Source organism: Sciurus vulgaris (genome assembly GCF_902686455.1).
Source record: "Sciurus vulgaris genome assembly, chromosome: 11".
NCBI lineage: Eukaryota > Metazoa > Chordata > Mammalia > Rodentia > Sciuridae > Sciurus > Sciurus vulgaris.
This window is the reverse complement of record NC_136472.1, coordinates 103,906,362-103,922,148: the sequence shown is the minus strand read 5'-3', so window position 1 is coordinate 103,922,148 and position 15,787 is coordinate 103,906,362. Positions and strand designations below refer to the sequence as shown.

The 15,787-nt window shown below is 32.8% G+C and overlaps 1 protein-coding gene and 1 pseudogene across 2 annotated transcripts in view; both read right to left on the bottom strand.

The window, feature by feature from the left end:
* Window positions 1-15,787, bottom strand: part of ATM (ATM serine/threonine kinase) — a 143,107-nt gene that overhangs the window by 61,335 nt on the left and 65,985 nt on the right. Inside the window, 5 exon segments of the mRNA XM_079101572.1 lie at window positions 1,475-1,652; window positions 3,677-3,853; window positions 7,503-7,644; window positions 11,647-11,818; window positions 14,300-14,395. Of these exon segments, the coding sequence (XP_078957698.1) occupies window positions 1,475-1,652; window positions 3,677-3,853; window positions 7,503-7,644; window positions 11,647-11,818; window positions 14,300-14,395 (765 nt within the window).
* Window positions 3,889-6,508, bottom strand: LOC306639379 (testis-expressed protein 30-like; annotated as a pseudogene). The gene has a single exon. The product of its transcript is annotated as a testis-expressed protein 30-like (transcript).

The window sequence follows — 15,787 nt, the reverse complement described above, 5'->3', positions numbered from 1 at the left end:
TTATACCTATTTATGAGATAACATTTGATGTTTTAATATATGAATTTATTGAATAATGTTCAAATCAGAGTAAACATATCTCCTTCAACATTTATCATTTTTTTACAGTGAAAATATCCCTTTCCTCTAGTTTTTTAAAAGCACACACAGTACATTATGGATAGTGATCCTATGGTTCAGAATACCAGAACTTCGTATTCCTAACTGTATGTTAGCATCCACATCTTTCCCCATCTTTCCCTCCCCTTACTCAGCCCAGCTTCTAGTAACCACCATTCTACTCTCAACTTCTATGAGATCTACTCTTTCTAGATTGTATACGTAAGTGAGAAAGTGCAGTACTTATCTGTGCCTGACTTATTTCAGTTAACATAATGACTTCCAGTTCCATCCCAAAAGATCTGTAATTGCTATTAATCAATTGAAAAAAAAGTGCATAAAAGATAAAGTCTAGCAAAATGAAGTCTAAATGACATCAGAGCCATGTCAAATGAAGACTGCAGAAATAAAAATGGAAAAAGAACTGAGTGATCACGACCTGTACTGAAATAATAGGAACAGTAGTAAGGCTGGGGAAAGTCATTTAGTTGCCATGAAATAGCAAATTAAATCAATACTGTTATTAGAAGTGTACTGGTCTTATAGTATAATATGTAAGTTTTGTCTAATTTTATGTTTAATCATAAAATAAATTGATAGTATATATGAAAGAGAAGTTAACAGTGGAGATCTGTAATTCTGTATCATTCTTAAAATTTAGGTTTGAAAAACTGACCCATGACAGTCCTTCAATTATGCTTATATGTATTATATGTACCCAAATCCTAGTGGAATTTCTCCCACTATTAAGCTCTTAACATCAGACATACTCATTTCATAACATGGAAGAAAAATGGGAAATAAGAGTAAATAAAATATAATTTCTGCTTTAAAATATTGGGAAAATATATTCCAAAATGTTAAATGTAGTTATCTTAAATTACGGAATGAGTAATTTATTATTTTTTCATTTTCTACAGTAAATATGTATGATTTTGTAATAAGGTTGCTTTTTAAAATTACACTGGCCAGAGCTCTACAATATGAAAATTTCATCATATCTCTACTATAACATCTAAATATATGTTCATTATTTGTGCTTTTTCCATTGCAAGACAGGGAGTGTCTTGTTTACATCTGTACTACCAGTGCTAAGGACATTGCCTGACATACTCAACTATTTAATTATTTGCCCCATTATTAATATCTAAAACTTACTGAAGGAGTACTAAATATTAAGAATTATCCTGAGTGCTTTACAAACATTGTTTTGTAGAAAACTTGTATACTTTTTATCTTCATTCTCTAGTTAAGAAAATAAATTTAGAGTTACAGAAGGAAGCCCAAAAAGTATCTGATGATATGTAAACTTAGATCTATCTTTCTTTACAGCTGAGGAGTTAATAGTACAAACATTAACAATGTAGCAGAATACCTGAATCCAAATTTGCAGGGGTTGTGGATCGACTTGTTTGTGAGAAGTTTCTAAAACTGCTGGTGAAAAATCCTTGAACATGTGTAGAAAGCAGATTTCTCCATGATTCATTTGTGTCTTGGAGTAAAACATCATGAATCACATAAGGAAGTACGGTCTCACAAAAGTCAGTTTTCACCTAGAACATACAAAACATCCACTCAATAGTTTGACTAAAAGTAACACATTACTTAATATTTCCATTCCCTGTTGCTGACTTATAAATAAAAACCATGTACCAGGTAATATTTAAAAACTAGGCTAGTATATCTATATCAAATATATCTGTTAGTTACACTACAACTGTTCATTTCCAGTTGTATAATCAAGAAGATTGGTGAAAGAGGATTAATTTATAAATAAAATTATGACATTTTAAGTATAATTTCAGAGTTAGAAAGTGTTATTAATAACAGAAACAGTTTTCTGACATGATGTAAGGGCGAAAGGGTATGAAAAGTTCAAGAGAAAAGCTGAAAATATGATTTTTGTGCATTTTCTATACTCAGTGAAGAGCATGTCATACTAAAATTTTTTATTTTTAATAAAGACCAATTTCTAGGTATAAAATTTAGGTCAATATTTGTGGTATACCTCTGAATGCAGAAAAGAGCTTTAATAGGTGTGGCACATTAAAATAGTAACCAACATTTTTTTTAGCATTCATCACATTTCATATTCATCATACAAATAAATCACCACTCAATATCCATTATTATTAATCACACTCCACACACAAGACAGAATGTAGATTACCAATTGTACACTTTTTCCCTTTTAAGTAAAGACAATTCAAAAAGTCAATTTTGGAACTAAAAAATTTAAGGTAGTAGGAATCAGTGTGTATGTGTTTGGAACATTTATCTTTTGGCTCAAATTTATATTATAAAAAACTTAGTTTTGTTCACCAATGAGAAATAAGTTGTACATATGCCAAGGTACCACTCTGATGAACTGCTCTGAGCACACTGTAGCATTACAGAAAATGGGATGATTTATTCCCTGACACTATTTTTTCAGTAGAAAACAAGGACTGCTTTTTAAACTTCTTTTAATGTAGGTGCTTTACCAAAAGATTTCTCCACCAATAAGTCTTACTTAATTGGTGCATATTTGTCCTAGTCAGATATTGTGTTCTCATATTTTGGTTAAATCATGTTTGACAGTACTATAAATTAAGTTAACCTCTATGTATTACAGTCATTATTGTGTTTTGAATTACACATTTGATTTTGAAATTCTATTAAGAAGTCAGGTGTGGTGAGCATGCCTCGAATTTCAGCAACTTGAGAGGCTGAGACAGGATGATCACATGTTTGAGGTCAGCTGGGCAACTTAGGAAGACTAATCTCAAAATATAAAATAAAAAGGGCTCACCAGCCCTTTTTTTAGTGGAAAAGTGACCCTGGATTCAATACCCAGTACCCACCCCCCACCAAAAAAAACAAAAAACAAAAAACTCTAAAAAAATTAGTTTGGTGCTAGGGATTGAAACCAGGACCTTGCACATGACAAGCACAGACTCTATCACTGAGCTACATATACCTCAGCCCCATGAAAACTATAAAATTGTTATTTGATTTAGTACATAACTTTACTCTTTACTGAAATGAATTGTACTGTACATTCTAAAGTGAAAAAGCAATTCTAACTGCTATCCTTAACCTTCACTCACTCAAGAAAGCATATCAGAGGGGCTGGGGCTATAGCTCAGTTGGTAGGGTGCTTGCCTCAAAAGCACAAGGCCTTTGGTTCAAACCCCAGCATGGCCAAAAAAAAAAAAAAAAGTAAATGACACTGCTCTTAACAGAAGTAAACCAAGAAAATTACAGTTGACTTTTGGTTAATATAAATAACTTACCATCAATAATATTATAATTATCATTAGTGACAAATAGTTCAGGGCACTTCTTAGAACTCATCTAGTGTGTTATTACTCAAAACCTGAAAACTACTGTGCTATTAGGGCCAAAGATGCCTAATTAAATGCATTTATAGTAGATAATTGTGGGTGACACTGCATGAAGACAAATGGAGATGATGTGCAATACCAGAATACTTTTCTTAGCTACACAGGTCATAATCATGTACACTGAAGTCAAGGAGAATGGGAAAAGCAAAGAAAAACCAAAGGAATAACGTTAGATTAGTTAATCTTCTTACTTCACACATTGGCTTTAATAATTGAAGAACTTCACTTTTTGAGCCCCCACTGTCCAAAAAAGCACAAGTCAATGTCTTTATCCAAATGTCATGATTTTCACTTTGAGGAATCCAAAGACTTGTATCATCCAAGCTTTCCAAAGGGCTTTCTTTATCAAGTCTGGGTACTTCTAAAAACTAGAATCACAAAGTATAAATAAGAGAATCAGAAAGTTATTTTACCTTTCCTGTGTAAAATGACTATCTAGCTATAAATAGGTTTCCAAATAAAAATAAATGTACTTAAAACTAAATCCAGAGGCAACAGTTACCGTTTTATATTAAAAATTTATTTATATGAGAGGCAGAGTGGAATGGTTAAAAAAAAAATTACTGGTCTAGGCAGCAGGAAACAGGGTTCTACTGTCAGCCCTGTCACCAGCAGCATATATATATATATTTTTTTTTTTTTTGGTAACTAAATTCAAATATTTAATTTTTCCAAAGCTTAACTATACTAGCGAAAATAAATTATATTTAGACCACCTTTAATATCTGTACATTATCTTTATACAACTATAAAAGCGCTTTCAAAAGACATTTTGTAATGAATTAATTTCACAATTAAAATGTGTTTCAAAAATAGGGCAACATTAAAGAACATTAGTTAGAAAAATGTCGCATGTTGAGAGATATACTGTTCTTTATCAAATTAACTGTACTTGTATTCAAAATAACATGGCTTTTAACTAAATGACAATCTTTTCTTGTCCATTTCAGTAATTTCTTGGATCCAAAACAAAATTTGTATATTTATTTCTTTGAAAACATCATTTGTTGACTGTCCTTTCACTGCCATGGAATGATTTGCCTTTTCAATCCAGAGGATTTTATTGGGAGCTTGCACTTTCTGTGCCACTTTCTCCAAAGTTCTTCTCACACATTTCATCTGCTAAACCTGACACAAACAGTACAGGATCTTTTGTACAAAAGAAATCTTCATCTCTGAGTTTATGCTGTTGTTTTGGATGGTGCAGTGGATAAGAAATACAAATGAGACCTTGAACAAAACCATCAGCATCATCTGGCTCAATATGACAAATTACAGAAGCAGCTGCTCTTGAGCGCACTGAACGACCTCCAAGGAAAACACCTGCAAGTCTGTATTCTCTTGAGGTCTTTAGGTAATTCAAAACTGTTTTATATGCCTTATTCTATGTACAATATTAAGACCCATATATAAATCTCAGGCAAAAAAAAAAAAAAAGCCATAAGATGCAAGATGAGATGCCAGAGACATCAAATGAGGAACATTCATATCTCCTGATACTCCATTTGTAAGAATTAATCCCCATGTTAAGTTCTTGCTAGGTACCAAACCAACAGCATCCAGTAATTTATTTCCAAAAGGTATTTTTAACTTAACCTCTGTATGACTCATTTTCACTGTTAAATAATAAACTTAAAGTGCATTACATATGAGAAGCAAAGGATATCTCTCTGGGAATGCAAACGCGGCCGCTGGCGCTCAACTGCCCTCATTCTCTTACTAGCAGCACATCTTATACATATCACCAGTTCTCTGCTTCATCTGTCTCATGTACAAAACCACCCAACTCTACAATTTAAAATTGATTTCAAATAAAATGAAGTTTTTAAAAATCATTTTTCTATTTAACTTTGCCATCAGTTCACAAAGTCTCGTTTGAGTTGTCCCTTATTCCTGTTGCAAAGTCTATTCAGGGCAGGAGTGCTTTCTACTACAAATCAACATACTCTAGGGGAACAGGAATTTTTCTGCCTTTTTTTTTTAATGATTCCATATTATGTAAGGCGCCTAGAGAAGTCCAATTCCTACAGAAGGAAAGCGGAGTGTGATCCAGGGGCTGGGAGGAGGAGGGAATGGATACTCAGAGTTAATGGCCATGGAGTTTTAGTTCTGCATCTGCTATTCTTTTTAAAAACTTTTGATTCTTTTTAGTTATAAAAACATTAGGATACATTTTGACATAATGACAAAAGCATGGAATATAATTTGCTCTAATTCAGTCCCTAACACTCCTCTCCTCCCTTCTCCCCTCCTTTTCTTTTCTACTGATCTTTCTGAAATTTTATAGTTTTTTTTAAAAATTGGCATCTTGTGGATATGCTTGATGTTGGGATTCACTGTGCTATATTTATATGTGAATATACAACAGTTCAGACAAATTTATTCTAATATTCTTCCCTTTTCCCATCCTTCCTTCCTTCCTTCCTCTCAATCCCCTTCATTTACTCTACTGATCATTCCTGTATTTTTTTGAAGCACATATAATTTTATTGGCAACAGAAACAAGAATCATGCATATCTTAATTTCAAAATGTCCTAATTTGTAAAGTAATGGAAATTGCCATACAATAATAAAATATAGACAAAAATGAAACAGTAAGATGTGAAGTGAGAAAACCAACTCTACAAAATGAAACCTACTCTACAAAATGAAAGAAAACAGGAAAGGAAAATTTAACCAACAATTTTTATATAATCATAAATATTTTATTTACAAACTCTTTCATTTATCTGCAACTTGCAACTATGACTACAGACCCCAAAAGAGCACTCTTTGTGAATCTTGAATTTCATTTTCATTTCTCTATTTTTGATGAGATTCCCAATCCCTTTTTCCCCCCTTTCTCTCTCTCTCTCTTTCTCCCCACCCCTGCCCTGCTCCTTTATTTTGGATTAGCTTCTGCATTTCAGAGTAAACATTCAACCTTTAATTTGGGGGGACTGGCTTATTTCATGTAGTATGATAATCTCCAGTTCCATCCATGTAAAAGAATTTCTTCTTTGTATGTGTGTACACACACACACACACACACACACACACACACACACACACACACACACACACACACACACACACACACATTTTCTTTATGCATTCATTTGTTGAGGAATGCCTAGGCTGTTTCCATAGCTTGGGTACTATAAACTGTGATGCCATAAACATTGAGGAGGATACCTGGGAAACTTAGTGAGTCCCTGACTCAAAATAAAAAATTAAAAAGGCTGGAAATGTAGCTCAGTTGTAGATTGTCCCAGGGTTCAATGTCAAGTACTCCAAAAACCAAAACAAAAAAAAAACACAGCAAAAGTAAAAAACAAAAAATTACAGTGCTTTAATGGTTGTTTCACTAGTTTCATTAATTAAGCTTGTATTATTAGTTAATTTTAGTAAGACCAAAATTATGATACTTTATAGGTACTACTTTAACGATGAGTATATGCCCTGAAATTTAATTGGCAGAAATTCAACTATATATTTGAGTCACTATAAAAGAAAGAAAATACATTTACATTAAAGGAGGTGCAGGAGTTCTTAAATATCCTTCAGTGTTTTTAGTAGAACCTCGTAATGATATCAACATGGAAAAAGGGAGAATATTATTATTATATTATTAATTTATTATACTATTATTATTATAAGATTATTAGGTTATCTTATATTCTACAGAGTTGTGATACATTAACTTGCTATGGAAATAAATGCCTGCTTGCAAGAATCAATAGCATTGATGTAATAAAAAGGATTTCTATTCCTAAGACAAAAAGGCATGTCACTAAGATTTTCCCTATGCCCAAATCAACCATTACTTGTCTAGGTTATCTATATCAGTTTTCTCATATAGTCATAAAAAAGAATGACAAATCCCCTGGATTCAAAAAGTATAGCTTAAATTAATCCTAGGAAAGTCAAAGTGGTATTACGTTAGTATTTTAAGAGAGTTGACATGCATAATTCAAATTAAATAGAACTATTCTAGACATAGTGGATATTCAATAAATATTTATTACTTAAGAGACCTTTTTCCTTGATGTTCTAAAGGGCTGTAGATAGGCGAGCATGGGATCTGCTGTCGACTTATAAATCTCCCAGAAACTATGTCCAGTCTTTGTAGCTAAAATGTTTTTTAAACAGGTAACAGCAGCGCATCGAACTCTGACACTGAAAAACACAAAAACACATGTAGATTACTTATTAATCTTGAATGTTAAGCAATCTCCACTGAAAAAAATTAAAAACTAAAACTTAAATTTCCATTACAAAGTTTTACACCTACAAAATTCTATATCCAAGTAAAAATGGCAAAGGATTTTTAATATTCCTTCATTAAACTTGAATTACTAATCACTGCAGTAGCAATCTCTTCATTCAATATAATAAGGTTCATGTGATGACCATAAATTCAAGGGACTCATAAAAAGGAATACTTGGAGATAACAATAAATATAAATAATATTTATATAAATAAATCCAATAAATATAAGTAATAAGAATAACAAAATCTAATTCACCTAAGAAAATAATATTCTGATTAAAAATTTTTTTCTGGGGACAAATAATTTATGAAGAAGCAGAATGGTAAAAAATAATTATAAACAAAAACTTTAAACAAATAGTAGTAGGGACATACTTTTTGTGACTAAAATCCAGTTGAGAATCATTAAGTAAAGATATCTAAAACCTCTACTAAAAAAGTGAAGGTCCTTCTCTTTTATAAAACCGAAGAAACAAAAAATAACAAAAAAACTAGGAAAATGAGGGTTGTAGTACAAAAGTACTATAAACACAACAAATGACAAACATGTCACAAAACCTGATGATTATAACCTGATAATGTAATGATAATTATCAAATTAAGAGAATTTTTTTTTAGGTTTTTTGGTTTAAAACAGATGCTGCTCCCCAAAGCGCAAGAAATACAACCAAAAATCAATAAATGGGATGACATAAGGACTAAAAAGCTTCTGCACAGCAAAGGAAACGATTAAGAGTGTGAAGAGACAGCTTACTGAAGGGGAGAAAATCCTGGCCAGCTACCCCTCTGATAGGGGATTGATGTTCAGAATGTACAAAGAACTAAAAAAAAAAAAAAAAATTAACATCGGAAAAACAAATAACCCAACCAAAAAATGGACAAAAGAACTAAACAGAAACTTCTCAAGAGGAGAAACACTAATGGCCACCAAAAACACACAAAAATGTTCAACATCTGTAGCAATTAGAGAAATGCAAGTCAAAACTCCACTAGTATTTCACCTGGCTCCCATCAGAATGGCAATGATCAAGAATATAAAGAACCATAAATGGTAGTGAGGTGGGCAGAGGGGGTGGGGGAGGTACACCTGTACATCATTGGTAGAGCTGTAGACTAGCTACAACCACTCTGGAAAGAAGTATGGGAGATTCCACAAAAAACCTGGGATGGAACCACCATATGACCCAGCAATCCCACTCCTTGGTATTTTCCCAAAAGTTCTAAAATCAGCATACTACAGCAATACAGCCACCTCAATGTTTATAGCAGCACAATTCACAATAGCTAAATGATGGATGGAATCAACCATCAATAGATGAACGGATTGAGAAATTGTGGTGTATCTATACAGTAGAGTTCTACTCAGCCATAAAAAAGAATGAAATTATGGCTTTTGCCAGTATATGAATGGAAATGGAGAACATCATGCCAAATGAAATTAGCCAAACTCAGAAACTCAAAGGTTGAATGTTTTCTCTCATATGCAGAAGCTAGAGTAAAATAAAGGAAAGGAGGAGGGAAGGGTAGGATAACATAAAGAACCAATCAAATACAAATTAATAGATGACTGAAAGGAAGTCTACTGAAGTAGAGGAAGGAGAATGGGAGAGGGGAGAGAGGAAGGCAGGCAAAAGAGGAGAATCATGAACACAAATTGATTTCCATGCATTTGTGAGTTTGTCTGGATGAAACCAACTACTAATTATAACTCTAAAGCTCAGTGGTAGAACATTTGTCTAGCATGTAGAAGGACCTGGGTTTAATCCCCAGTACCACACAAAAACAAAAAAAAAAAACCACCAACAACAACAACAACAAAAAACCACCACACACGCACACACACATCAGAGGAAATACCCTAAATATAAATTCTGTCTTCATTTCTCCATATTCAATTCATTAGTAAATTCCACTGGCTCTATGTTCAAAACATATCCTGGTTCCATTCATGTCTCTCATCTCTATTACTGACACCTGACACCATAATCAAAATCACCATTATTTCCCCTCTGTCTTTTTTTTTTTTTTTTTTTTTTCGGTGCTGGGGATTGAATCCAGGGCCTTGTGTTTGCAAGGCAAGCACTCTACCAACTGAGCTATATCCCCAGCCCACGCAATCATTTCTTAACTTATCTTCTGTTTGCAATTTTGCCCCTGTGAAATCCATTTGACATATTAAAACCACAGAAAAAAATGTAAGCTGCATCATGGATACAACTCTATTTAAAACTCCATGGCTTCTTTATATACTTCAAATAAAATTCAGATTCCTAATTAGAATTAGTCCTACCTTTCTAATTTCATCTCCTACCATCTTCTTCCATACCAGGCTTCTTTCTGTTCCTTCACTATACCAAAGCATATCTGCATTGTAGCAATACCTGTTTGGGATGCTTTACACCTAATTCTCTTATAGTTGATTCCTGATCCTCAGATCAAGTCCAAAGGTACTTCCTCAAAGAAACTTTACCAGACCAGCTATTTAGGATTCAAAGTATGTTAAAGTCCCTTCAATACCTAATGATGTTTTTTCTCCTCCTATAGAAAGAAAAACTTTTACATATTAAGTCACACTAATATCTCTGCATCTTTTTCAGAAAACAATTACAGATTAACAAATAAATCAATGCAAACAAATTTCCTGCAGAAAAAATCTCTCCTCAAAAATTCTGCCCAGGGCTGGGGTCTTAGCCTAGTGGTAGAACGCTTGCCTAGCATGTGTGAGGCACTACGTTTGATTCTCAGCACCACATATAAATAAATTAAATGTCCATTGTCAACTAAATATATATATTTTATATACATATATGTTTATATATTTATGTATATATTAAGGAAAATATAAACTTTGCCAGAGGGCTGGGGTTGTGGCTCAGTGGTAGAGCACTTGCCTAGCGTGCATGAGGCACTGGGTTTGATCCCCAGCACCACATAAGAAAACCTAAATAACAAAATAAAGGTATTGTGTCCATCTACAACTAAAAATTTTAACTCTGGCAGAAATACTTTGGAAGTTATGTTTGGAATGTTTTTTAAAAAAATGACATGGATTAATAAATGAACAATAAGGATGATCAGAATTTATAAGGCGAATACATGGATATTTAAAATTCTACTTTGGTATATGTTTGAAAATTTTTATAATGAAAGTGGGAAAGAAACTATGTCAATCTGTTTAATGCAAAACAAACAAAAACAAAAACAAAAACAAAAAAAGATAGTAGTCCATTAAGTCCACAGTAGAAAGAAAGCAGGCAGGATGAGGAGAGAGGTAGAGAAACAAAATCAAAACACACATTCAACTTAGAAAGATGCCTGTTTTCAGGAGAAACACTTTAAACTTAACTCCCAAACTAGTGGTGATGGGTAAATCAGTCAAAGAATAAATAATGGGATGGGGGTTTAATCTCATCACCAGTAAACTGAAATATTCATAGTATTTTGCAATTTGTTTTGCACAGAGAATAAATGAAAAATAGAAAATTTTGTCTGATTACCTTAAAACTTTCAGGGATATGAAACTTTTTCTATATGACCAGAATAAAGCTCAGCCTAAAGGTGAGTTGGCACCTCTGATTTAGACAAGTAATGAAATGTCACCTTTAAATTCCTCTATTTTAATTGTCTTTGTGGAACTACCTGATCTTTTTGGTTTGCCTGATCTACTCTCTCTAGAATTTAACACAGTTCTTGTCTGGAATTCTGATCACTAGTCATCAAGGTCTTGGTACACAGCAGGGTCAATGATTATATGAACTAAAAATACAAGGCTTTTCATGAAATACATCAGACTTTAAAAAAGTATTTAAAAGTCTTAGTTATTGGAAATGATAATTTACATGAAGTATCAATCTTAAATGTCAGATTAAGTCAGTATGTTCAGATGTAAGAGATACAGAAATACTCACCATTCTTCTACCAATGTATTATTCAGGTAGGTCAGCATTATTAATGTCCACTGAAGTTCCTTATCTTCAAATAACTCAAGGGTCTTGGTGTAAGATGTATGTTTACTATGTTGTATAGCTATGGTGGAGAACTCTATAGGACCCACTTCTCCCAAACAGCTTCCAACAGCCTCTACATACAGAAATTCCATTTCAGTAGAGTTACAGTCAAGAGAGCGTATATAAAACAGAAAATTGTTTAATTTCAAAACATAGTGCTATCGTGTCATGTTTCAAGATTTAAGTGTGTGTGTGTGTGTGGTTTTTTTTTTTTTTTTTTTTTTTTTAGGGTGCTGGGGATCGAACCCAGGGCCTTCTGCTTGCAAGGCAAGCACTCTACCGACTGAGCTATCTCCCCAGCCCCTTAAGTGTGTTTTCAAAGACTGTGAAGAGATTATAAGAGTCTAAAAAATACTATATAATTTCCTTTACTTATAATACTATATAATTTCCTTTACTTATCGTCCATGTAGGCAAGAGATATTTTCCCTTATAGAATCACTTCCAGGAGATACATTAACTAGTAAGAGAATACAGATACTAAGAATAAAAATCGAGTTATGGCCATTGTATGGGTGTAATAATTCTAAAATTCAAAAATTTCTTTAGATGTCACATACATAAAGTCCACAAATCCTAAAAACACAATTGAGTGAAAATTTTTACAGAGGCACATATTTTTTTCCACTTGTGTTATCACTACCTACATGAATAAAAAATGTTTTCAGCATCCTAGAGGACACCTCCTACTCTCAGTCATGGTGGTATTTACTAAAATATGTTCAACAAATATTTTGATAGTCTTTCTTTCAAAAGTAAAGCTTAATTCCCCTCCCCTTTCACTGTAAGATACACTTAGAGACTCACTTCTAACAAATAGAAGGTGTATGTCTTTCACCTCTTTGATTAAATTTATCCCGAGGTATTTTCTTTCTTTCTTTTTTTTTTTTAAGATGCTATTCTAAATGGGATTGCTTTCCTAATTTTCTTTTCAGATATTTCATTGCTGGTAATACAAACATGACTAACTTAAAAAATTATTTTGGAGACAGTCTTGATGTGTTGCCTAGGCTGTTCTCAAATTCCGAGTTTAAAGCAAACCTGTAGTCTCAGTCTCTGAAGTAGCTGGAATTACGGGTGTGTACCATAATGCCTACCTACACACACAAATGATTTTTACATGTTGATCTCATACCTGGCAACTTTTATGAATTTATTTATAAGCTCCATAGTAGCTTTCTATTGGATTCTTTGGGATTTTTTACACATAGGATCAAATATCTATAAAGTTTTCCTTTCCAATTTGGATGCTTCAAATTTATTTTCCTTGTCTAACTGCTTCAGTTAGAACTTTCGGCATAATGTTGAATAGCAGTGGTTAAAGTGAAAAATCTTGTTTGGTTCCTGATGTTAGGGGAAAGCTTTCAGTCTTTTACCTGTGAATATGATGTTAGTAACGTGTACAAGCCACTATAATTTTCCTACTCATAAAAGTCTCTTAGGACCAATACGGCAAATTAGGTTTATCCCTAGAAGCAGTGCTATAGACAGGAATAGAATCCCAGGGCAAAGGAAGCTTCTAGAGTTCTCTTGAGGTTATGTTTCTTGGTCTAGGTGATAGATGCACAGATATACTCTTGTCAACTTCTTTAAGCTACCTAAGTAGGAGGTGTGTACTTTTCTATATGTAGATATACTTCAATTTTTAAAAAATCTACCAATGGCTGGGCTTATAGCTCAGTGGCAGAGCACATGCTAGAACGTGTGAGGGATGGGGTTTGATCCTCAGCAACACATAAAAATGAATAAATAAAATAAGGGTATTGTGTCCATCTGCAACTAAAATATTTTTTATAAAGGTGGGGATGCTGAAGATGTGGCTCACTGGTTAAGTGCCCTTAGGTTTGATCCCTGGCACCTAAAAAGAAAAAAAATTAAATCTACCAAAAATGGTTATATACTAGAGATCCTAGGCTCCCACTGAGAAATTAAGAAAGACAATACTGAAAGACATAAGAATCAATAAGCACCACTTATTCTTCTCATTTTTATTAGTGAAGCAATGCTGTTATGACAGTTTCAAGCTAACTTTAAATGTGATTCTTCCATCCTATGATAACCAAATCTAAACACCTATACTAGATATAAAGTTGGCTATCATGTTAGATTTCTCCCCAAATGGCAGTAAGAAAGAACTTAAATGCTTTTTAAATAAGTGAGTTTAACCTAGCTCTCAAAGTTTTCATTCTCATTTGTTATATAAAATGATATATTGAATTGTGGACAGTTATAAAAATATTTCAGGTCAATTTTTTTGCAACTTAACTTTACAAAGAAGTATTTCTAACCTTTCTAAATATTTATAAGGCATTTTCAAATTAACAGTTATTCACAAATGTAAGTCACTAACTTTTCATTTTATATAAATATTTAAAGAAGAAAAATATGAACAGGCAGCTGCTTAGGGATAACTGAATTAGATGCAAAAATATCTTGGCTGGTATCTCATTTTTCTCCAATAATCCGAATGACAAACTTTCACTTATTTTGAGGATATTATAAAGATGACCACTCGAACATAAAAAACTCACATTCATTCAGATACATAGTTTACCTAAAACTTCTCTTTCACCAGTGTGGTTTACTGCCATCTTGGATAACTGCAACAAGCTGACAACTAGCTTTACCACAATGCCATCTTGTGGGTTATCTAGGAATAATACAAAAAAAATTTGCTTAAATGACCATGGACACAACATTCTTGATTATAACATGCATCAATATTAAATTACCTAACAAAACTTTAAAGTTTTTAAAATGTCTTACATTATGAACTGCTCAAAATACAAAGTATATGAATTTGAATTTCCTTATGAAACACTGTTATGTGGAAGTGATTTAATATTTGGCAGACAGAGACAGAAAACATCATCAAAAAATTATATAGAAAAGTCAATATCAACTTAGCAAAATCACAAATAATTAGAAACATAAGGATCATTCAACACTAAAGCTAAAAGGAACCTTGGGAATCTCAGTTTTTTAACATTTAGCATTTAGAGTCTAGACCAGCACTATCCAACAGATCTTTCTGCAATGATGGGAATGACTGCAATCTGTGCTGTTCAATGACACCCACTAGCTACATATACTTGTGAAAACTTAATGTGTTAATATAATGAAAAAACTAAATTCTGTGTTTTCCTTTTAATCCATTTAAATTTAAAGAGCTACCAACACCTATTACATAACACAACTCTAGCCAGTAAAATAACACAGAACAAGATATAACATTATTCATATTTTACATATCTCAGAATAAAGGACTTTTTGAGCTCAAATGGTCAAAAACAAAAATTTGTTTAAAAAAGTATGAAGAATAAAAAGGATACAATAGAAATATGAAATTAATGGGCACAGTAAGATGAAAATCATAACCAAGTATGAAAATTTTCTCCTTAGTGTAATATTGTAATAACAAACTCAAATCAAAGTAATATAAAAATAGATGCTTTCTTAAGTGAAAAAAAAAAAGCTAGAAATATGTATAAGCATATGTATACATACAACACACAGCTTAAAGGTTTAAAATGAGGCACACTTCTTTCACTGAAGTAGGTTTAAGCACAAGGCGATATGAGATATGTTACCCTGTAGTCTTGGCTCTAAATATATAAAACTTTTCTTTTGGGCAGAAGGAAGTTGTTAAAGTTTCTAAAGTAGTAGAATAATATGATCATATTTGGGTTAAAGAAATCATTCAGAGCTGGACACTCCTATAATCTCTGCAGCTTGGGAGGCTGAGGCAAGAGGATCAAAAGTTCAAAGCTAGCCTCAGTAATTTAGTGAGACTCTGTCTCAAAATAAAAAATAAAAAATGGCTGGGGATGTGCTTCAGTGGCTAAGAGCCCCTCAGTTCAATCCCTGATACCAAACCAAGCAACAAAAAAAATCCAATCCTTCTGTTAGAGGACAGATTAAATAAGAATAGTTCACCGTAAGAAAATTAGTTAGGACCAGTTTTACAGTTACATGAGAAATGACGAGGGTCTAAAACATGTCTGTGGCAATCAAAGAAGAAGATTTAGAAAAGATTTCTTCA